The sequence below is a fragment of the Erinaceus europaeus genome, chromosome 3, assembly GCF_950295315.1.
Source record: "Erinaceus europaeus chromosome 3, mEriEur2.1, whole genome shotgun sequence".
In the NCBI taxonomy this organism is placed as follows: Eukaryota; Metazoa; Chordata; class Mammalia; order Eulipotyphla; family Erinaceidae; genus Erinaceus; species Erinaceus europaeus.
In genome coordinates this window covers 65,146,172-65,168,494 of record NC_080164.1, presented here as the reverse complement: position 1 = coordinate 65,168,494, position 22,323 = coordinate 65,146,172, and the positions used below count along the sequence as shown (strand labels likewise).

Here is a 22,323-nt window from a genome sequence, read left to right as displayed (position 1 = left end):
TCCATTTTGCTTCTCTGCTTCAGCCAGTGTGAGCGGAACCCCTGCCCCATGGATAGCAGACCATGCCGCCACTTGCCCAAGACCATCTCCTTCCATTATCTCTCTCTGCCCTCCAACCTGAAGACGCCTATCACACTCTTCCGTATGGCCACAGCCTCAGCCCCGGGCAGACCTGGACCCAGCAGCTTGCGGTTTGGGATTGTGGGAGGAAACAGCCGAGGCCATTTTGTGATGCAGCGCTCAGACCGGCAGACAGGGGAGCTCATCCTTGTCCAGACCCTGGAGGGGCCTCAGACGTTGGAGGTGGATGTTGATATGTCTGAATACTTGGACCGATCCTTCCAAGCCAACCACGTGTCCAAGGTCACCATCTTTGTGTCTCCTTATGACTTCTAAGGGTGACTTGCAGGGGCCAGGTGCAGAGCTCATTTCTCTTCTCAGAGACTCAGCTGTGAGCAGGGTAGCCAGAGGCAGCACACCTGCTCTTCACAATGGCCACACCTGACACCGTCTCCACAAAACCCAAATTGCTGCCATTTTTCCACCCTGCTTTAAGACCCTTCTTTAAAAAATGTGCATTCGTCATCTCCAATCTTTTTTTTTCTTTAACAGAAGTGGGAAGCTTTTCAAAATGTAATATGGATGGCATTGAGCTGGAGATGAAAAAGTTGACAAAGTTGGCAGTATAGCTCTGAGATGATTAAATCCTCCTGTATTGTTATGGTCAGGCCTTATAATGAAGTGGTTCTAGTCATGCTTGGGTCAAATCACACTCCTGTGTATGTGGCATAGGAATCGGGTGGGTCTCCTGCCATGGCCAGGCGTGTTGGTTCTGTCTGCATTCCCCTCTGCAATGTGCCTACCAGACTTTTCACAGGGTCACACAAGTGCCTGAAACCCCCATGCAGATTCTTCTAGATCAAGAGATGAACATTAAAGCATAGATTCTGTCTGAATTAATTTCCTTTTGCAAAATCATTTCTTAAAGTACAACCCAAAACCGTAACTGGAAAAATACAGTACATTGGTCCTCTCTGCCCACCTGGCTCATCCAGTCCTTTCAGTCCAGTTCTAGTTCTTTCTGCCTAGGTTACACCCACTAAGGAAAACACAGAGGTGATATGAAGATTACTCTTGCAATAGAAATCTGGTTAAATGGGAGATTAATAAGGCAACATCTGGTCATGGGAAGCTCAAGAAAACATTTGAATTGCCATTGGTTCCCAGATATAGCACTCTGGATGGAAAAGTCAAGGGGCCAGGTGGTGGCACACCTGGTTAAGCACACACATTACAGTGCGCAAGGACTCAGGTTCAAGACCCTGGTCCCCACCTGCAGAAGGAAATCTTCACGAGTAGTGAAGCAGTGCTGCAGGTGTCTATCTCCCCCCATCCCTCTCAATTTTTCTGTCTCTAGTCTGATAAATAAGAAAGAAGTCAAAGAAGTGACATCTTCTAGGTGTCTAAAGAAAACACTGACTGGACTGGGAGTGGGGTGTGGTTGGATGGGAGTGACAATTCAAGTTTGAACTTAAATGAGTGAAACTCCTTAGATGGAATAGGACTTTGGTGACTCATCAAAAACAAAATAGAAGTTGAAGCAGATTTTGGCTATCATTTTATTTGTAAATATTTCAGCACTTATCTCCAAATGATGGCCTTTAAAAAGCATAGCACTGGGGCCTGGCAGTGGTGCACACGGTTAAGTGCACATAATACTAAGCACAAGGACCCGTGCAAAGATCCTGGTTCAAGCCCCTGCTCCCAACCTGCAGGGAAGACACTTCATAAGCAGTGAAGCCAGTCCGCAAGTGTCTTTTTCTCTCCTCTCTATCCCTCCCCTCTCAATTTATGTCCTATCCAATAAAATGGAAAAAATGGCCATCAGGAGCAGTGAATTCATATGCAGGCACTGAACCCCAGCAATAACCCTGGAGGCAACAACAACAAAAAGGCATAGCCTCATATTAATCACAATATTAAAATTAGCAATAGCCCACCACTGTTCAAGTTTCTGAGTGGTTCTCACTATCTAATAACTCTAATGTGTTGATGTGCTTCATCAATCTACAGCACTGGTTCTCACACTGTAATATATGTAAGAAGAGCATGGAGGTTTGTCTGCTTCACAGTGGATGCTCCGTACTTGTCTATGGACTGATGACTGGAGAATCTTGAACTGTGAAGGCCAATCTGAATTATCTAAAATGTGCCACCGTCACTGCCATAAGTAACTCGGTCTTTTATTTTCTGACAAGTAGAGTCCTAAGACAATGGATTGATTGGAAAAGAATCTTAGAAAGATGCATAAGGCAGCCTGGAAGGTGGTACAATGCATAAGAAGTTGGGCTCTCAAGCATGCAGTTGTGGGGCTGGATGGTGGCACACCTGGTTAAGTGTACATGTTGCCACGCTCAAGCATGCAGTCCCTTCTAGCCCCAGCAATGCATGTGCCAGTGATGCTCTGGTCCTCTACCACCCACCCCCTAAGTAAACCCTAAAAAACAAACATGAGAGACCACAGTACTGAAGCTGTTTCAAGTGTCATAGCACTCCCATGTGGTGTAATGGAAACTTGAATCTGGGTCCTGTGTGTGGTGGAGCATGCACCTTCCCAGGTGAGCTGCCCTAAATACCCACCCCCCCCCCCAGCCACCACCCAGAGTACTCAGTGCTCAACTCTGGCTTATGGTTGTACGGGAGATTGACTCTGAGACCTTGGAGCCTCAGGAAAGTCTACATAACCAACATGCTTTCTCCCCATTTAAGATGAAAAAATTTTTTTAAAGATTTTTATTTATTGGGGCCAAGTGGTGGCACACCTGGTGAGTACACACTAGACTATGCAAGGACTGGGGGCCAGGCAGCAGCACAGTGGGTTAAGCCCACATGGTGCGCAAGCGCTAGGACCGACATAAGAATCCTGGTTGGAGTCCCGGCTCCCTACCTGCAGGGGAGTCGCTTCACAGATGGTCAAGCAGGTCTGCAGGTGTCTTTCTCTCCCACCCCCCACCCCCGTCCCCTCACTCCCGATTTCTCTCTGTCCTCTCCAACAACAACAGCAATGACAATAATAATAACTGCAAAAATGAACAAGGGCAACAAAAGGGAAAAACTGGGCAGATCTGGTATGTCTCAACATCAAAGGTAGGTTTCCCACCATCACAGAGGACTATTAAAATGTCATCAAGAGGGAGCCGGGCGGTAGTGCAGCAGGTTAAGCGCACATAGCGCGAAGCGCAAGGATGTTCAAGCCTCCGGCTCCCCACCTGCAGGGGAGTCCCTTCACAAGTGGTGAAGCAGGTCTGCAAGTATCTTATCTTTCTCTCCCCATCTCTGTCTTCCCCTCCTCTCCCCATTTCTCTCTGTCCTATCCAACGACGACGACATCAATAAAACAAGGGCAACAAAAGGGAATATTTAAAATAAATATATTTTTTAAAAAATGTCATAAAGACTATTCATTCTATGGCAACTTCTTGCCCGGGGGAGAGGAGGCGCAGAAAGTGTTGAAAGCTGAACTGTATGCTCTAACAAGATCTTTATGGTGGGGGAGATAGCATAATGGTTATACAAAGAGATTTTCATGCCTGAGCTTCCACAGTCCCAGGTTCAGTCCTCTGAACAACCATAAACCAGAGCTTCTATGGGAATCACTAAACTCAAAACCTGTTCATAACATAAAGATCACAGATCATTGCACATCATTTATAACATTTGACCAGAGGACAGAATCTTTCAGCAGTCCTTCCTTTTCTGAGACAGGGAGAGGCAGACGGGGAGACATCCCCTCTTTTTAAGTATTCCCTTAAATGGGGACCAAGGGTTCCCGCCCAGATCATGTATGATAATGTATGCATTCTTCCTTGTATACCACTGCCCAGATTCCCAGAAATTCTCTAAGTGCTGGCAAGGTCACTCCATGACTCCAAGTCTGAAAAATTCTGTAATTATCTTTCCTTACACCCCTCCCACTGAAACTCTGACACGCAGAGTTGTCTCTAGCTGCAATAAACCTAGACTTGGACTCTAATAAATTTAGTTTCATGGTGTCTGACGGGCATTACCCCCCCAACTTGAGCAACCACTGATCCTCACTATGTGATCCACCAGTTAATGGGTGAGTGGTAGTTAAGAGCCAGGACAATGCTTAGTTCAGGAATAATTAGTCTTGGAAGCCAACACATATGTGAATATAAAAATCAGACACAGGAAGACATGTATGTACCTGGCTGGTGCATGGGGAAGCCAACAGCTATGTCGAGTGCTCTTTTTCAGTCACCTCCTTCATATCTGAGTTAGTTGAGCTGGACATACAATCCCCATCTACTTTGTTTCACAGTTCTGCCTCTATCACTCCAAGACTTAATTTTTCTTTTTGATATTGCCAAGGGCCTTGTACATATGCAATTTCATCACTCAGGTTAACTTTTTCAGGTAGAGAGACAGGCAGCCAGAGACAGAGGTAGAGATACCACAGCACTGAAGCTTCCTCTGAGGCTATAGCATTTACTTCTATGTGGTGTGGTAGGGCTCAAGATTGGATTAAGCATTTGGCAAGGCTGGCATCCAACAAGGTGAGTTACCTTTCTGGTCAAATTTAGACGTTTTAAAAAGCTCTTTTTGTTCATTTACCTAAAAGTCCATGACTTACTTTCCATACAGTTGGGGAGGAGACAGTACTCTTTTAATGTTTTAGTATTTTAATGACTTTACGAACACTGAAGACATTTTATGTGCCAGATCCTTACAGGGAATACAAACCCAGTCAAAACACAAGTCCTGAACACCCTTGTGCTGTGTGTCCAGAACATGAGGATAATTCAACACCAGGGGAGTAAGGGCTGCTAAGGACTAAAAGTGGGCAACAAGTGTCCTTGCCTGCTGGCCACTGAAACTGTCCTTTGCCAACACAGGAAATGTGGTTGAGACCTTAGCAGCAAGAGGAAAGGAAATGGAGACACAGGTCTATAGGCATGTCTGCTGTCCTGAACTCCCCACTTGCCAGACCTTGATCTGACCTAGAAAGTTCAGTCTTTTGTTAATCCTGGTTGGGTCCTTACTAATTCATGAGCCTTCATGCAGTTCTCACACCTATAATATCAATATTATTCATTTTTTAATTTATAAAAAAATTTCTATATTTCTTATGTTTACAATTTATCTTGAAAATACATCAACAATGTAATAATAACCTATACCATGTATAACTCTAACACAGTAATTATATACTAGATTTTTATTAAACACTTAAGCATGAAAACAATCAAATTATCACTTTACATTATGTAAAAGTATTAAAAAATTAGTCTGATTCAAAGTAGATATATTATCTTTAATATTGTTGTTATAAAATCTTAATATTATTAAATAGGCATTATATACATTAAAATGAATAAAAGTTTGTGAAATACTAGTAGAAAATTAAATATTTATAGAATAAACTGATTTAAATACTTAATTGTATGTAAGAATAAAGACAGTAATCACAGGTCAATTCACCCAACCCTTTAGTGAGGATTTATTGCTATAAACATATTCAGTTTTCACGGTAGCCGGACAGTGCTCTTGCTGAGACTTAACAGACCATGGGCACCAGCAGTGTCTCCCAGCTAAACCTTGCAGGTCTTCCCATTTGTTACAGGTGTTCCCTTCCCTGTCTTGCTTTCCAGCCACTAAATGGGAAGGTCCGCACATCACAAGGCCATTTGTCCCTTTCCACATTTTCTTGCTACAGATACAGCTGTAGAGCAAACCCAGGAAATACAATCTTTCCTGCAGAACTTCTGGCAGTCTGTAGAAACAGACCAGGGGAAGCTGGGCAGGTTTGTTTTCTGAGGGGCTGCTCTGCGTGGAGAGAACATAGAACGTTTCTCAGCTGCACAAGGATGGGTATTCACTCACTCAGACAACTGGGAATTCACCGGGGCCAGGTTTGTCTCCTTCACAGACTAAAATGACTGTGTTATGTACACTGGCTAAAATAAGTATTTCTGTTGATTCCGGGTTAGCCTAACTGAACTCAGCTACACTAGGAAGTTTAAATTGGCTTGCAGTCTGCAGGCATTCGGGAAGCTGAACAGAGCTGGTGTGTCAGCAGATGTGGGACTGAATCACAAATTTGTTCAAGAAGTCTGAAGACCAGTTTACATTATTATGTAACAATATGCCTGCCAAGCAACACATCAGTCAAGTAAATTTGAATTTTTTTTTCACAGAATACAGCTGTGATACAAAACTCTATTTAAGACTAATATGAATGGTAAATAAGGTCACTTCTGTGGAATCCCTTAAAGAGGTAGTTTAAAACCTGGAGCAAGAAAGAAGGTCCCAATCACTCAGAAAAAGAGGGACATCCTTCCAGGAAGATGAATGCCTTGGACACTCAGGTAGGGAAGGGAAATTCTGAAATAAAATAACTAGAAGACTGTCTTCTTATCAGCTGTAAGCAAATAATCCTGAAATGAAGATAAGTGTGTCGGGGTGGGAGTAGGGGGAGATAGACAACAAGCAATCAAGTCGAAGTTTTCAGTTCTGGAGGGGCAGACTAAACATCTCTGAAAATTCACTACTCCACAAAAGGCAAAAATAGTCAAAATCAACATTACCAATACTCTGCAAATTAAAGGCTTACAACAATTCAAAGAGAATTTATTTAGAAAAACAGCGAGGTCAAGATTCAGCTGTAACATGCCTAGTGGCATTTTAGTTTGCCCGACTTTCATTTCCATCTCCAGCAACAATAGCCTTGAAGATCACCAGACATGCAACTATAATAAATGAAAACTAGTACCCTAAAAGTCAATGGAGTGAACAGAACAGATCTGAGCAGGGGGGAAAGCATATGGTTATGCAAATAGACTCTCATGCCCGAGGACCTGAGGTCCCAGGTTCAGTCCCCTGCACCACCATAAACCAAAAACGGAGTCTCTAGTAAAGAGAAGAAAAAAAAACAATTTGGAGCTCCTCAAAAGTCCCAGGAGCACCCAACATCACATATGCCAGAATGATGCTGGTTCTTTTTTTTTTTTTTTTTTCCTTAAACCACAGCACAGATCAACTCTGATGTATAGTGACACTAGGGATTAAACCTAGTACCTTTAGGACCTCTCAGACAAGAAAGTTATTTATTTATTTTTTTTTGCATAACCATTGTGCTATCTTCCTAGCCCAGGTTCTTTCACTCTTCAACCCACTCCCCTCCTGTTAAATTAATAATAATAGTACCACTATCCATATCCACCCCAATATCTTTCATACTTCCTCATCTGTACAAAAGCCCATCAAGCAGCTACATTCTCACGTATGCTTCATCTGACTAGACTCAATAGATGAGTACATCCAGATCTTGAACTGTAAATATTTTTCTCTATAAAAAGGAATCTAGATTTCTTGAAATGTGGCCGATTTGAGACTGGAAAGAGAAAACACAAAAATGAATCTGGAGCAACTCTCCCTAGTTCATTCAGGTTGTTGGCAGAATCAGTAACTTCTACATCACTAGAAAGCTGCTCCTAACTTTAAGATAAAGACAGACAGAGAGGAAGAGAGAGAGTGAAAGAGACCATAGCATCAAAGTTTCCTTCAATGTGTGGGCTGTGCTCAAACCTGGGTCATGCACATGACAAAGTAGTACACTACAACCCAAGTAAACTATTTATTTATTTATTTATTTATTTATTTTGCCTTCAGGGTTATCAGGGTTATTGCTGAGGCTCAGTGCCTGCACTACAACTCCACTGCTCCTGGAGACCATTTTTTTCCCTGGTTGATCGTTGTTGTTGTCATTGTTGTTGGATATGACAGAGAGAAATGGAGAGAGGAGGGGGAGAGAAAGATAGACAAGAGGGGGAGAGAAAGATAGACACCTGCAGACCTGCTTCACCACCTGTGAAGCGACTCCCCTGCAGGTAGGAAGCCGGGGGCTCGAACTGGGATCCTTCCGCCTTGCACAATCTGTGTGCCTTAACCCACTGCACTACCACCTGGCCCCCCCCAGGTAAACTATTTCACCTACCTTGCTCTCAGTTCTTTTTTTTATTTAAATATTTATTTATTTTTCCCTTTGTTGCCCTTGTTGTTTTACTGTTGTAGTTATTATTTTTGTTCTTGATGTCATCGTTGTTGGATAGGACAGAGAGAAATGGAGAGAGGAGGGGAAGACAGAGAGGGGGAGAGAAAGACAGACACCTGCAGACCTGCTTCACTGCCTGTGAAGCAACTCCCCTGCAGGTGGGGAGCAGGGGCTCGAACCGGGGTCCTTACGCCGGTCCTTGCGCTTAACCCACTGCGCTATCACCCGACTCCCTGCTCTCAGTTCTTGACACACTGCCCTCAAAACACCACAGCTTATTTCCCCAGGGTTAATAATAATAATAATAATAATCTCTCAGATGTTTCTGATCTTTGACTTCTACACATCAGTTGGTTATGCACTCTATTTCAAGCCTAAACCAACTATTGGCAAGAAGAATGACACTTTTGTTTTATGTGAAGACCAGGAGTTTTCAACCTTAGCTATGCTTTAGAATCACCTGAGAGCTACTGGAAATCTCATATCCACCTCCAAGTCTTCCTTACATCCCAAATCAGAATTTCTGTGACTGGGTCCCCAGCAATAGTAGTAATTTGTAAAAAGTTTCCTAGGTGATTTCAGTGTCAGGTCAAGGTTAAGAACTACAACGTTAGATCCTTGTTAATAACAGCCCTACGGGTTGGAAGCCACTATCCACAAAGCACAGTGGATGTCATACAGATACCTAAACAAAACTGAAATTCAGTTTTGGAGGGGAGGGGAGTGAGTACACAACTAAGAATAGTTAGAATAGTTAGTACACAACTAAGAATATAAGATATAGTACCCAAACTAGGTAATATCTTCTTACTGACAGGGCTTGTTCATCTATAAATAGTAGTAACTATTACTACTGAGATAATTCCTATTATAGAATTATAACAGGTTTTTAAAGTTTTAGCATCTATGATCCTTAGTATTCAGTAGATGCTTAACTTAAAATATTCTGATCTCATCAAATTCTAAAGTAGTGCGCACACTTCTATTTAAGTCAAAGCACTGAATTACACAGGTATTTTGACCATGGAAAGCTGTTATTTTCCAATGGCTATGGTTATCAAAAATGGTCAGTGAACTAAGACAATTATGCTGAATTCTTTAAGTTCTACAACTGATCAAGTTAAAAGGATCAGAAGACAACATATTTGGCATATTGTTTTAGCAAGTGTCAATAACTGACCTTTATTATAACATGGCTTTTAGAAACTGATAAAAAAAAAAATACATGAAAACTGTGGCATAAAATGGATAATTTTGTCCAGTCTTCTTAGTGTTTTCTGTAATGATGACCTACATAAAAGATGCTTTCATGAAATAATTACTCACAGAGATTTTTATCCCCTACTTATTTTTAACATAAATGAAGCGATAACAGAACTGTGAACAACCACTAAAAACATGTGAGGTAGGGAGTAAAGTATAAGCTCTGTATGTATGAGGACCTGGTTTTGATCCCAGACATCAAAATAAAAATGACTTTTGAAAAAAAAAAAAAGTTTGGGAGGGTAGATAGCATAATGGTTATGCAAACAGACTCTCATGCCTGAGGCTCCAAAGTCCCAAATTCAATCCCTCACACCACCATAAACCAGAGCTGAACAGTGCTTTGGTTTAAAAAAAAAAAAAAAAAGATTATGAAAAGCATTTGACATGACATGGTATAAACAGTTAATTCACTGCTTATCTACTATTAAGTGTCTTCCTAAAGAAGCCTAGCAGTTTCTCTCTTTAGATCTTTAACCCCTACTCATGCATCCTCACTCAGTCCAACCAAATGGGAAGACTCAGTCTTTCAGGAGAGACTTCTGCTATTATCACATTTATCCACCAGCCAGCATCTGCCATATATATATATATTTTTTTCATCTCCTGTAACTCTTGGTGAAGATCAACTCCTTCACTTATATACTAAATTCTGTCTCCCAAGCCATTCACAAAAGTTGCACACCATCGTGACACAAGAGGGTGCTTTAAATAAGGAATCAAACCACTTCAAATCGCCAGTCTTGAACAGTCTTAAACAATCTTGATACAAGCACTCTTCAGCTAGACAAAGCTACAGAAGAGAACAGAACAAAAAAATAGTTACTATTTACATTAGATGGTGAATATTGCCATCTTTGCCACCTCCCATCCTCTTTTCCAAAAATAAATAAATACGTGGCAGAAGAAAATTAACACAAGAAGTCCAAACTGAGCTGAATGAAATAATGAATGAAAGAAAGAGGAAAAAGGGAAGGAAAGTAAAGGAGCTGGGAAAAATCACTCAACTGGTAGAACATCAGACTTGCATGTTCCCAGTTCAATTCCTGGCACACACTACATGCACCGAGTGTTGCTCTGGTTTGCCTCTCTCTATGTGTAATTAATCTCTCCTTAAAAAAAAAAAAAAAAGAATCTGGAAAACAAACTGAATCAAAACCAAGATCATAACTGAGCAGAAACATGTAAATTTTTATATGTGACTATGCAACCATAGATAATGGGATAAATATATACAATATTGTTAATATTATCCCTTATATGGGTGAATAGGAGAGATAAGAAACTGAGAAAGAACTCAGCAGGTAGGGTGCATGCCTGTCATGGCACCATGTGGAAAGTATTATTATTATGGTACTAGGCTATGGGTTTTGTTGTTGTTGTTGTTTTGAACCAGAGTACTGATCAGCTCTGGCTTACAGTGGTGCAGGGGACTGAACCTGGAATTCAGAGACTCAGTCATGACAGTCTCTTTGTATAACCATTATGTTATCTACCACTGCCCTGGGCTGTAGTCTATGTCTATCTGAATGAAAAAGGGAGTTGGAGTGGTGAAATCATGGTGGTTGAGGCCAGAGCTCCACAAAAGACACTGAAAGGTAAGCTAAAGAAGGAAAGATATTAATATATATATTTTTTTCTTGGCTGTTTTACTAGAGCACTGCTCAACTCTGTCTTATAGTAGAGTGGGAACTGAATCTAGTACTTTGGAGCCTTCGGCATGAAAGTTTTATGCTATCTCCCCTACCCATTATTATAGATTATTTTAAACAAGACTAAAGAATAAAAGTAAATGTATGCTGTAGTACCATTTTTGCTAAATGTTAATGATTTTAATAATTAGGAAGAAATGAGACAAAAGCTGACTAACATCAAAAAACAAACGTCATATTAAATAAACCAACAAATAAACAAACAAAAAAAAACAGCCCTAAGGGCCAGGAAATAGCTCAGTGTGTTATGTTTTATCTATGTGAGTCCTTAGCACCACAAGGAAGCACCATGGACAGCAGCAAGGAGACATTCCAAGGTAAAGTGAGATTAAGATTCATTGGTCTATATTATAGGTTACTCAGGACCTCCTGCTTGATAGTCCACGCTTTATCCACTGCGCCAGCTCCCAGACCACACATCCACTCATTTTTTTTAAGTTTTTTTTTTTTTTATATTTATTTATTCCCTTTTGTTGCCCTTATTTTGTTGTTGTAGTTATACTGATGTCTTCGTTGTTGGGAAGGACTGAGAGAAATGTAGAGGGGAGGGAGATAGAAAGACACCTGCAAACCTGCTTCACTGCTTGTGAAGCAACTCCCCTGCAGGTGGGGAGCTGGGGGCTTGAACCAGGATCCTTCAGCCAGTCCTTGCGCTTTGCGCCACATGCGTTTAACCCGGTGCACTACCACCCGACTCCCTTATTATTTTTTTTTAACAGCATGTACTGTTTCTCTGGATTTTATATGTATGTATGTATTTATTTTTGCACCAGGGTTATCACTGGGGCTTAGTGCCAGCATTATAAATCCACTGCTCCTAGAGACCAGTTTTTTTCTTTTCTTGATTTTTTTTTCTATTTTAATTGATAAGATGAAGAGAAACTGAGAAAGAAGGGGCAGATAATGAGAGGGAGAGAGAAAGATAGAAACCTGTAGACCTGTTTCACTGCTTGTGAAGTGTTCCTCCTGCAGGTGGGGAGTGAGAGCTTAAACTCAGGTTCTTGTACATGGTAATATGTGCACATATCCAGGTACCACCTGGCCCCTCTTTTTGTTTTAAGAACAGAACTGCTCAGCTCTGGCTTATAATAAAACTTCTCTGTGCAGAAGCTGCCAAGTGGTAGACAAGAGGCTCAAACTCATGTCCTTACACATGGTAAAGTGTATCCTATCTGGTGAGCATCATACTAGATCTTGAAAAATCACATTCTTGGGGGCTAGGTGGTATTGTACTTCATTGAACACAAGTTATAGTGCACAAGGACCCAGGTTCAAGCCCCCAGTCCCCAACTGCAGGAGGAAAGCTTCATGAGTGGTAAAGCAGGGGCGGGGTAGATAGCATAATGGTTATGCAAAAGAGACTCTCATGTCTGAGGCTCCAAAGTCCCAGTTTCAATCCCCTGCACCACAATAAGCCAGAGCTGTGCAGTGCTCTGGTGTTTCTGTGTCTTTCTCTCTCTGCATCTCTCTCAAAAATAAAATAAATAAAATACTTAAAAAAAAATTTATTAAAAAAAAAAATGGCAAAGCAGTGCTGCAGGTGTCTCTCTCCCTCTCAGTCTTCCCCTTCCTCTCAATTTCTAGCTATCTATATCCAATAAATACAGTAATTTTAAAAAAAGAGGGAAAATCACATTCTTTACTATCACCAGTCCTTAATATCACCAGCACCACGCCCCAAAAATCACATAAATATGATTATATACCTGAATTTGACATTTATGTATAAGCATCTAATATTTATTATACTTTAGAGGTTAAAGAGAAGAAGACTTGTTTGAGAAAACAGAAAAAACATTTCTATGCCAACTTTTAGAGATGCTTTAGAGGATAGGGAAATGTAATAACACTAAAAACTTACTTTACCTTTTTATGTATTTTATTTTCATGGTGACTTCTTTCCTGAATCTAAAACCTAGTATTAAAAAAAAAAAAAATCACATGATCATCTTTATGCATTAATGTCAAATTCATACTCGTGTAATTTATATTTCCTTAATATTAACACCATTAGCCATCTAATACTGTAAGTTAGAAAACTAATTTTACATATCACTTATTTATTTCATATTAATAACATAACACATATTTGGTATAACTTCTAATTCCAGGGTAATCCTTTATTTTACAGCCGAAAATATACAGAAACAAGTACCTTTGACTTGATTCTTCCCCTACCCCCACCCCACCCCCTCACCTCTGGGGTTATTGCTGGGACTCAGTGTCTGCACTGTGAATCCACTGCTCCTGGAAGCCAGTTTTCCCATTTTTGTTGCCCTTGTTATATTTTTATTGCTGCCATTGCTGTTATTGTTGTTGGATAGGACAGAGAGAAATCAAGAGAGGAGGGAAAAACAAAGAGGGGGAGCGAAAGATAGACACCTGCTTCACCAACCATGAAGCAACCCCCTGCAGGTGGGGTGCCAGGAGTTTGAACTGGGATCCTAACAATGGTCCTTGCACTTTGCATCAAGTGTGCTTAACCCACTGTGCTACCGCCCAGCCCCCAGACTTTCTTTTCTTTTTTTACCTTTGACTTTGTATTTCTTGCATATGCTCTGGGCAATTTTTGCCAAGATGACTTAGTTTGATTTTAAAAGAATCTTTGGGCTGGAGAAATAGCATAATGGTTATGCAAAATGACCTGAATGTCTAAAGCTCTGATGTCACAGGTTCAATCCCCAGCACTATCACAAGCCAAAGCTGAGCTCTGGTGTGGAAACAAAACAAAAACTTTTGTTTTCATTTATATTTCAATTTAATTTTGAAGCAACTGACTTTTGACTTTCAAAATACAGAATATAAAATAATATAAGCAACTACCATTTTTAAGTTACCTTTTAATTTTTAATATTTTATTTACTGATGAGAAAGATAGTAGAGAGAAAAAACCAGACATCTCTCTGGTACTTGTGCTGCCAGGGATTGAACTAAAGACCTCATGCTTGAGAGTCTAATGCTTTATCCACTGCGCCACCTTCCAGACCACTTAAATTACCTTTTCTAAGACTGAAAAATATTTGAACTACTTTGAAAGAACTACTTGAGTATTTGTAGTGTAACTCTAAAATATTTCTCTACCAATACAATTCATATTCTTTCTAAGAGTATAATAGGAGTACTATTCTATTTGCTTTGTTTTCCTTGCTTATCTTAGCTATTAAGGCTGTTCTCTAAGTTTTAAGAATTCCAATTTACACTAGCAATAAGTAGAAAATCTCCTTCAAATTAAAAAAATAAAAAGAATATTAATTTTCTAAAGGAAAGCCTTAGTAAGCAATCCTAAGTATCCAAAGTGATAATCTCTGAGACATTTTCCTTAAAGAACAGTATCTTTACAATTTTTTCCTGATTTTTAAATTAATGTTCTGCATTCTTTTTAAATGTTATTTATTTATTCCCTTTTATTGCCCTTGTCTTATTTTATTGTTGTAGTTATTGTTGTTGTTATTGATGTCATTGTTGGATAGGACAGAGAGAAATCGAGAAAAGAGGGGAAGACAGAAAAGAGAGAGAAACCTGCAGATCTGCTTCACCGCCTACGAAGCGACCTCCCTGCAGATGGGGAGCCGGGGGCTCAAACCGGGATCCTTACACTAGTCCTTGTGCTTTGCGCCATGTGCGCTTAACTTTTTTTTCTGATTTTTATTTATTATTGGATAGAGAAATTGAGAGGGGGGGGGAGGGAGATAGGGAGAGAAACAGAGAGGCACCTGCAGCCCTACTTCACCACTTCTGGAGTTTTCCCTCTTCAGGTGGGGACCAGAAGCTTGAACCTAGGTCCTTGCGCACTGTGATGTGTGAGCTTAACCAGGTGTGCCACTGCCTGGCCCCTCTTTACAAATTCTTACTCTTAGTGCAAACATATTCTTGAAAGAAATAAAAACAAAATAATATTAAAGCCATACTTACTTTAGCCAACAGTTCTTGTGTCTCAGCAGTCAGTGGATCATGAGAAAATTTGCAGTACTCTCCCTGATAACATTTTGCTCCTGTATGGTAAAACTTGCAAGGATATTCATGTATCACAAATGTTAAGGAAGGGAACAATCTGTTATTGATTTAATGACTTTATTTTCTTACACATAAAAGATCTTTTCTACTGGTAGAATTTTCTATTTAAGTTATGAGTCAAGGGGTTAGGAGGATAGCATAGTACCTATGCAAAAAGACTTTTTCTTTTGTTTTGTTTTTTTGCCTCCAAGGTTATTGCTGGGGCTCAGTGCCTACACTATGAATCGCTCCTGGAGGCTATTCTTCCTCTTTTGTTGCCCTTGTTTATTTTTGTTGTTGTTATTACTGTTGGTATTACTGCTGTTGTTGGATTGGACAGAGAGAAATCGAGAAAAGAGGGGAAGACATAAAGAGAGAGAGAAACCTGCAGACCTGCTTCACCGCCTATGAAGCGACCTCCCTGCAGGTGGGGAGCCAGCGGCTCGAACCAGGATCCTTACACTTTGCACCATGTGCGCTTAACCAGCTCCACTACTGTCTGGCCCACGCAAAAAGACTTTCAAGCCTAGGTCTCAGGTGCAATCCTCAGCACCAGCAGGAGCCAGAGCTGAGCAGTGCTCTAGTAAAAGAAAAACACAACATCTACCCCAACCCAAGATCATTAATTAATTGAATTACATGAAAAAAATCTAACTATAGGATGATTTAGACATCTTTTGTTTCATTTCCATTCTTTTTTTTTTTTTTTAAAGAATCTATTTATTTATTCATGACAAAGATGGGAGGAGAGAAAGAACCAGATTATCACTCTGGTACAAAGCTAAAACATGAAAAAGAAATTACTATGTCTTCTGATAAAGGATATTATGCAAGTACAGACAATTTTCACCTCTGGTACAATATCCTTGTACATAAAACTTGCACATTTCCTTTTTCTTCTCTATCTCTGCATCATGATCAAATTTACACTGGTCTCCCTGTGCCAAAAGAAATAAGGAAAAGTTAAGTCATTACTATTTCTTTTTTTTTGCCTCCAGGGTTATTGCTGGGGCTTAGTGCCTGTACCATGAATCCACCGCTCCTGGAGGCCATTTTTCCCCCCTTTTGTTGCCCTTGTTGTTGTAGCCTTGTTGTGGTTGTTATTGTTGTTCATATCGTTTGTTGTTGGATAGGACAGAGAAAAATTGAGAGAGGAGGAAGACAGAGAGGGGGAGAGAAAGATAGACACCTGCAGACCTGCTTCACCACCGGTGAAGCGACTCCTTTGCAGGTGGGGAGCCGGGGGCTCGAACCGGGATCCTTATGTCGGTCCTTACGCTTTGCACCACCTGTGCTTAGCCCACTACACTACCGCTCGACCCCCTAGTCATTACTATTTCTACTAAACTTACAGTAAGTGATTGTGGAAAAAACAAGTTTTTGAATCATCAGGGTCCAGTTATTAATGAGCTGTAACAACGTATGTGCTTATAATCTTAAGTTCTAAACACTTTTAATACAACCAATTATTTTAAATTACTTTTTAAAAATATAAAATAATGGGAGTCGGGCGGTGGCGCAGTGGGTTAAGCGCACATGGCGCAAAGCGCAGGGACCGGCGTAAGGATCCCGGTTCGAGCCCCCAGCTCCCCACTTGCAGGGGAGTCACTTCACGGGCGGTGAAGCAGGTCTGCAGGTGTCTATCTTTCTCTCCCCTCTCTCTCTGTCTTCCCCTCCTCTCTCCATTTCTCTCTGTCCTATCCAACAACAAAGCAACGTCAACAATGGCAATAATAACCGCAACAAGGCTGCAACAACTAGGGCAACAAAAAGGGGGAAAAATGGCCTCCAGGAGCGGTGGATTCATGGTGCAGGCACCGAGCCCAGCAATAACCCTGGAGGCAAAAAAAAAAAAAAAAAAAAAAAATATATATATATATATATATATATATATATATATATATATATATAAAATAATACTCCACTGAAATTTTCTAGCTGAAGGATGAGCAAAATAGCTCACTATTTTGCCATGAGTGTGACCCTGGTTGGAACCTGAACCCCACTATGCTGAAGGGAACTGTGGGGTGCTCTCCCCCCACTCCCCATACCTGTCTCTTTCTCTGTCATTCTCTGTGCCATTATCTGAGTCAGTTTGTAGTGAAGCCCTGAGATGCCCAAGACAAAAACAGAACATTTCCAATTGAATCTTTCCCAGAAGTCTTAAAAACACAGTATACTTTTAGAATGTCTAATAGAAAAAGGAGAGCTTTTAATACATTTTGCTACACTTTACATTTCAGTATATTTTTTGCTTATATATTATTTTGTACCTTAATACATTTCCTTTCAAGAAAATATTTACAAATATGTTTTCCCTTGCGTTCCACTGTATGCTGGTTGATGAATTCTTGACTCATTCTCACTTGCTGTGGCTTCTCATTAGCTTTGGCATCCTTTACAAATAAAAGCAAAATTAAATGTGAGAAATAAAAAAATGAATCATTTCATTGTACGAAATCATTTTAACTCACCTTTAAAACATTAGATGACTTTTTAAATTTTTTATTATTTATTATTGAATGTAGACAAAGAGCAATTGAGAAGAATAGGGGAGACAGAGAGGTTCCTGCAGCCCTGTTTCACCACTTGTCAAGCTTTTCCCCTGCAGGTGGGGACCAGGGGCTTTAACCCAGGCCCTTACGCACTGTAAAGTTTGCACTTAAACCATAGTGCCATTGCCTGGCCCCCAAAAATGACTTTTCTTAGTCAGCCTGCTTTGCACCATCACTGAACAATGGTGTTTGCGCAAAAATTTAAAAAAAATATTTATTCCCTTTTGTTGCCCTTGTTTTATTGTTGTAGTTATTATTGTTGTTACTGATGTCATCGTTGTTGGATAGGACAGAGAGAAATGGAGAGAGGAAGGGAAGACAGAGAGGAGGAGAGAAAGACAGACACCTGCAGACCTGCTTCACTGCCTGTGAAGCGACTCCCCTGCAGGTGGGGAGCCAGGGGCTCGAACCGGGATCCTTCAGCTGGTGCTTGTGTTTTGCATAACCTGCGCTTAACCTGCGCGCTACCGCCCGACTTCCCTGTGTAAACATTTTAAAGACTAGTTTTAGAACAAATGGAGAGGAAACTGAAAGTCATATGATGAACTAAAAACACTATAATCTCCCATCTCAACATCAGAGGCCATAACGAGCTGAGTATACTCACTAGCATCTGTCGTAACAAACATAGAAATATACTCTCAACGCTAGCAATAAAGTTTTAAAAACAAAAGAGGACTTTCATATTTAAAACAAGGGATCTTATAGCACATTTTCAGCTTTCTAGAAACATAAACCACTTTTGGTTTATGTGCAGAGTTGCAGTGCCTAGTTTCTGCAAACCAAATTTCTGAATATGCTGTTAGGAATACACGACATGAAAAGCATGGAGCTGGCAGGTGACCTGTTTTATAATGTCAAATTTCCACTTAGCACCATCAAAGTATTTATCAGTTTAAATCTTTGTTTCTATGTTATTTATTTTTAATTTTTTTATTTGATCAGACTCTATACAGTTAGATCTACATAAATATTTCTGTCTATACTAATAGTTCCAATTTTACTACCCCTAAATTATGTCCCTGTGATCAAGTCAAAGGTGAAAAAAAATCCGTAAGTTTAAAAGTCCTCAGAGAAGCAAGTAGAGTACAAAAGAAATCACTTAAGGTCCTACCCTCAGCTCATCTTTACATCAGTAAAGAGGAGCCTGTATAGGGGCCAGGCAATGGTGTACCCAGTTAAGTGTACACACTACAATATGCAAGGATCTGGGCCAAGCCCCTGGTCCCCACCTGTAAGGGGGAAAACTTCATGAGTAGTGAAGCAGGGCTGCAGGTGGTGTTTCTGTCTCTTTCTCTATTGGCCCCTCCCCTCTCTCAATTTCTCTGTCTCTTACAATAATAATTAAATTAATTAAAAAGGAGCCTCTACAAAGTAAAACACAAGAAAGGACAGTTGGTAAGAATGCTCAGAAAATTTTAATTTCCAGGGGAAATCAGTCTAAACAGTATAAATTTTCTAAGACTTTATGGCCTTTGAAAAGTCCCTATGACTTATTTTTTTTCCTGCTTCTTCTGTCTCTTTAACCAGTCACTGACCGTACAAAGTGAGGAGAAAGGTGATCCAGGAGGTGGCACAGTGGATAAAGTATTAGATTCTCAAGCATGAGGTCCCAAGTTCAATCCCCAGCAGCACATGTACCAAAGTGATGTCTGATTCTTTCTCTCCCTCCTCCTCCTTCCTTCCTTTCTTTTTTATTATCTTTACTTTTTTGTTGGATACAGTCAGAAATTGAGAGGGGGGAGACAGAGGAGAGAGACAGAGAGACACCTGCAGCCCTGCTTCACCACTAGCAAAGCTTTCCCCCTGCAGGTGGGGACCAGGGGCTCGAACCTGAGTCCTTGTGTGTGTAATATGTGCACTCAACCAGGTGTGCCACCACCTGGCCCCCCTCCTATCGTTCTCATGAATAAATAAGTAATTAAAGAGAGAGAGAGAGAGAATAAAGAAGATAAAGAACACACTAACACTCACTATTGTGTGGTATCTCCACCTCAAAAAGACTTGTGTCTACGATATAAGATTAAAAAAAAAAGAAATCAGCAGTATGTAACTATCCTCCTACATACATCTATTTTTTTTTTTCTATTATCTTTATTTATTGGCTAGAGACAGTGAGAAATAGAGAGGAAAGGGGAAGACAGAGAGTGAGAGAGACAGAAAGACAGCTGCAGCCCTGCTTCACCATTCGTGAAACTTTCCCCCTACAGGTGGGGACCAGGGGTTCAAACCTGGGGCCTTGTGCACTGTAACATGTGTACTCACCCCAGCCCCCGCATCTATTCTTATACCTGTTGCTGTGAGCCCCTCTTCCTTAATGAAACATTTGATCCTTTGTCTCCAGAGCCAGGCCGTTTTCGCTTTATTTTCTTCTGCTTACCATTCTTGTGAATATTTTTAATATTTTTATTATTTTGCTTAACAGCTAAAAAAAAAAAAAAAAAAGACTAAGTTACTTTAAAAGGTGGCATATAAATGCAATAGCAGTTTTAACAATTATTGTCTATAATAATCTAGGAAAGGGGGCCAAGAGATAGCACACCTGGTAGAGAACATGCCTTACCATGCATGAAAACCTAGATTCAAGAGCCAGCACCATACAGGAGCATCCTGGGTGACGCCAACGGCAACTCCATAAGTGGTGGAGTGGTGCTGCTCCTCCCCTCTCTCCCCATCTATCTATCTGAAATAAAAGCAATGAAAAAGTAGGTCTGGGAATGGTGGAATCTCACATGCATGAGACCCCAGCACCACAGATTATTTAATTAATCCAGGAAAAATTCTCAATGAATGAAGAATGAAGTAGACCTGTCTTTCTAGAAGCTGTAAGAAATTAAAAACAAGATGAACACATCCTAGATCCATAATTCATTTTTCTTCATCATCCTCTTTTTTTTTTTTTTTTTTTTGCCAGAGCACTAATCAGCTCTGGGTTATGGTGGTGCAGGGGATTGAACCTGGGACTTTGGAACCTCAGACATTAGTCTCTTTGCATAACCATTGTTATCTACCTTCTCTCACCATTTCTCTCTGTCCTAACAATGATGACAACAATAACTACAACAATAAAAAAAAGAAAAATACATGTAAAGATCAAGAGGTGGCACAGCACAGAGGTCGGCCTAGGAAGCATGAAGTCCTGACAAGAATGGTTTTCGTTAATGCTGCTCTGGCCTCTCTTACCACCTTACTCATGAAATAAATAAAATCTATTTTTAAAATGTAGATCTTTACTATAGATTTATATAGTTTTAACAATTTATCTCTAGGGGCTGGGTGGTAGTGCACATGATAAGAGTACACACATTACCATGTGAGAGTGCCCAGTTTCACGTCCCTATCCCCACCTATAGGAGGTAAGCTTCACAGTGGCAGAGCAGTGCTGAGGGCATCTCTCCTTCTCCAACTCTCTCTCTATATATAACTCATCTTCTATAGAAACAGAAAAAAGAGGGAGTTGGGCAGTAGTGCAGCAGGGTAAGCACACGTGTTGCAAAGTGCAAGGACCAGCATAAAGATCCTGGTTCAAGCCCCCAGCTCCCCACCTGCAGGGGAGTCACTTCACAAGTGGTCAAATAAGTCTCTTTCTCTCCCCCTCAGTCTTCCTCTCCTCTCTCCATTTCTCTCTGTCCTATCCAACAACGACGACATCAATAACAATAATAACTACAACAATAAAACAAGGGCAACAAAAGGAAGAAAATAAATAAAATTTTTAAAAAAAGAGAAAAAAAGAAAAAGCTTATCTATATACCTATCTTAAATAGAAAAGACATTTATAGATTAAAAAGCAATAAAAGACAACAATCGAGAATTTAATTTACAGTTATAACCCACCCTCGTATCTATGACAAAATTTCATTTTGGTAGTCTAAAAGAATTTGCTTTTATATTCTGAGTTTGGTCTAACACAATAACACCCCTAACATTAATTAAATAAATTCACTTTTGAGTGACAATACTAGCAGGTATATGCATACAAAAGTTGGAGATATAACAGTCTCCATTTCAAAGTAGTCATGATATTTGATAATTCCCAGCACCACCTGCTCCACATACTGAATAAGCCAATATAAATATGCTGAATGGCCAGGCCTTGGGGCAGAAGAGTCTCAAGTCATGTAAGTGCTGACTATCTGGTATGAAGCTCTGTGAATGGCCAGAGACCATTCACCAACTAGGCCACGTGCCTTGCCACACAACTGGACCAAGTTTGAGCCCCCATATCACATGGAAGGTGCTACTCTAGTACCTATTTCTATCTGAATGGAAAAACAAACAAAAACAAGTCCAAGAGTAGTAAAACTGCACATACATTAACTACACAGCTCTACCAAAAAAAAAAAAAAAAATTTTTAAAAAATCATGATTTTATGATGCAAAATACAGAGCCCCATTCACGTATGAGTGACTGCTTCTCTAGATATATGATAAAAACCAGTCTGACCCTTACCTTTCTGGGTATCCTTTGCTCTACCTTTCTTCATAGATTCTTCAGGAGATGGCAAAGACTGAGATGCATTTGCCATTTCTTTAGCTTGTATATACTGTTGAAGTTCTTTAGCAAAATTATCTTCTGAGTCCTGACTGCAGACATCATTATCACTATATGCATCATAGTCCTTACTTCTTGATTTTCTGGGTTGCAAAGTCTTCAGTGATGTAGAGTTTCTCGAGTGCCTAAACTTGGGCTGGAGATAGCATAATAGTTAGGTAACAGAACTTT

At 40.3% G+C, this 22,323-nt stretch overlaps 2 protein-coding genes across 2 annotated transcripts in view; one reads left to right on the top strand and one right to left on the bottom strand.

The window, feature by feature from the left end:
* Positions 1 to 956, top strand: part of FBLN7 (fibulin 7) — a 59,290-nt gene extending 58,334 nt beyond the window's left edge. The window contains exon 8 of the mRNA XM_016192149.2: positions 24 to 956. Coding sequence (XP_016047635.1) covers positions 24 to 396 — 373 coding nt within the window. The 3' untranslated portion in view covers positions 397 to 956. The remainder of the gene's footprint in view (positions 1 to 23) is intronic.
* A 4,537-nt stretch (positions 957 to 5,493) lies between these two features.
* Positions 5,494 to 22,323, bottom strand: part of ZC3H8 (zinc finger CCCH-type containing 8) — a 28,732-nt gene continuing 11,902 nt past the window's right edge. Inside the window, exons 3-9 of the mRNA XM_060187336.1 lie at positions 22,051 to 22,288; positions 19,889 to 20,022; positions 17,316 to 17,438; positions 15,869 to 15,980; positions 14,962 to 15,071; positions 12,916 to 12,964; positions 5,494 to 10,130 (exon numbers count right to left, since the gene is read on the bottom strand). Coding sequence (XP_060043319.1) covers positions 12,935 to 12,964; positions 14,962 to 15,071; positions 15,869 to 15,980; positions 17,316 to 17,438; positions 19,889 to 20,022; positions 22,051 to 22,288 — 747 coding nt within the window. The 3' untranslated portion in view covers positions 5,494 to 10,130; positions 12,916 to 12,934. The remainder of the gene's footprint in view (positions 10,131 to 12,915; positions 12,965 to 14,961; positions 15,072 to 15,868; positions 15,981 to 17,315; positions 17,439 to 19,888; positions 20,023 to 22,050; positions 22,289 to 22,323) is intronic.